The following is a 988-nucleotide window of genomic DNA, read 5'->3' as shown; positions in this document are numbered from 1 at the left end:
CCAATGGAATAATTAGAGACATCGGGGGGAAATACTGAACGTAATATTGCGCTCATAACATAAAACGCCCCGGGAATCACCCCTTTTTTATATGATCTAGTGATAAGCGAGAGGGAACCTTTTGCAGGGAATTTACGTTGTCATAAGAATGAACCCAAACAATTTCTTTAAATGACGTTGTTTTCGATCGCCTTCGTTTGATGCTTGATTTTTACGGGAAATACGACTGAAATTTCGCGAAAAAACGACCAAATGTACACAATAAATTGAGAAAGATTTCAACGTGAATAAAAATTTGGGAACGAAAAAAAGGGCCCTGTTGGGGATTATTGGGATAATCTAAGTATAGATAAGAAACAGAAAATTTTATTCGTTTAATAAACCAATATTTTATCAATGTTTTGCTTAATTTGTCATTTCACCAAAGAGATTACAAGTCAGGAGACGCTCCCACGACATATGCCATGATAGCAAAACTTAGTTCGTACTTGCACGGATTTCCAAAACAAACAATCCATCCAATAAAGTCTAAATATTTACACACTCTCTTTGTAATTAAATGTTCTGTGCCCCATATTAAGCAAGAGCCGATAACGTGCTATCAATCTCGAGGTGTGACATTCGTTCCGGGGATCACCGATAACCCCAGTACTAACATTGGTGTTGTGTGTGCCACTCACCTTCTGGTGGATTCTTCACTCACACTCCCTCCAACACACGAGTGCCTGGCCGCTTACACGTATGTTCACAGGTAAAATTGATAAGTGATTTTTAACTTAACACCACGATGTAGAGGGCACGTATATAAGTGTATTGATTGCCCGAAAAAGACGTAATATCCAAAGCAAAGTATTTGACATGTAAGACAGTTCCAAAATCTGTCGTTCATCTTCAGGTTTTTGGAAGCAGAGGAATTGAAGGTTTTTGAGAAGGTAAGGACGGAGAAAAGGATAAAATGATATACTGAATATTTGTGGTGTGTGTGATG

General features: G+C 38.2%; 1 protein-coding gene across 6 annotated transcripts in view; it reads left to right on the top strand.

Annotated features, from left to right (window-relative positions):
• LOC119581701 (transmembrane channel-like protein 7) overlaps positions 1-988 on the top strand; it is a 23,996-nt gene that overhangs the window by 13,894 nt on the left and 9,114 nt on the right. For 2 of the 6 annotated variants that reach the window (XM_037929826.1, XM_037929823.1), the window contains exon 1: positions 450-739. The exons of 2 other annotated variants lie outside the window; for them this stretch is intronic. In XM_037929826.1, coding sequence (XP_037785754.1) covers positions 465-739 — 275 coding nt within the window. In that variant the 5' untranslated portion in view covers positions 450-464. Of the gene's footprint in view, positions 1-449; positions 752-988 lie in introns of those variants that run through there. 2 more of the 6 variants (XM_037929825.1, XM_037929822.1) reach the window with 1 other exon arrangement.

The sequence above is a fragment of the Penaeus monodon genome, chromosome 15 (genome assembly GCF_015228065.2).
Source record: "Penaeus monodon isolate SGIC_2016 chromosome 15, NSTDA_Pmon_1, whole genome shotgun sequence".
NCBI classification, from domain to species: Eukaryota; Metazoa; Arthropoda; class Malacostraca; order Decapoda; family Penaeidae; genus Penaeus; species Penaeus monodon.
Note: the sequence above shows the minus strand (reverse complement) of the source record. Positions and strands in the feature narration are given on the sequence as shown.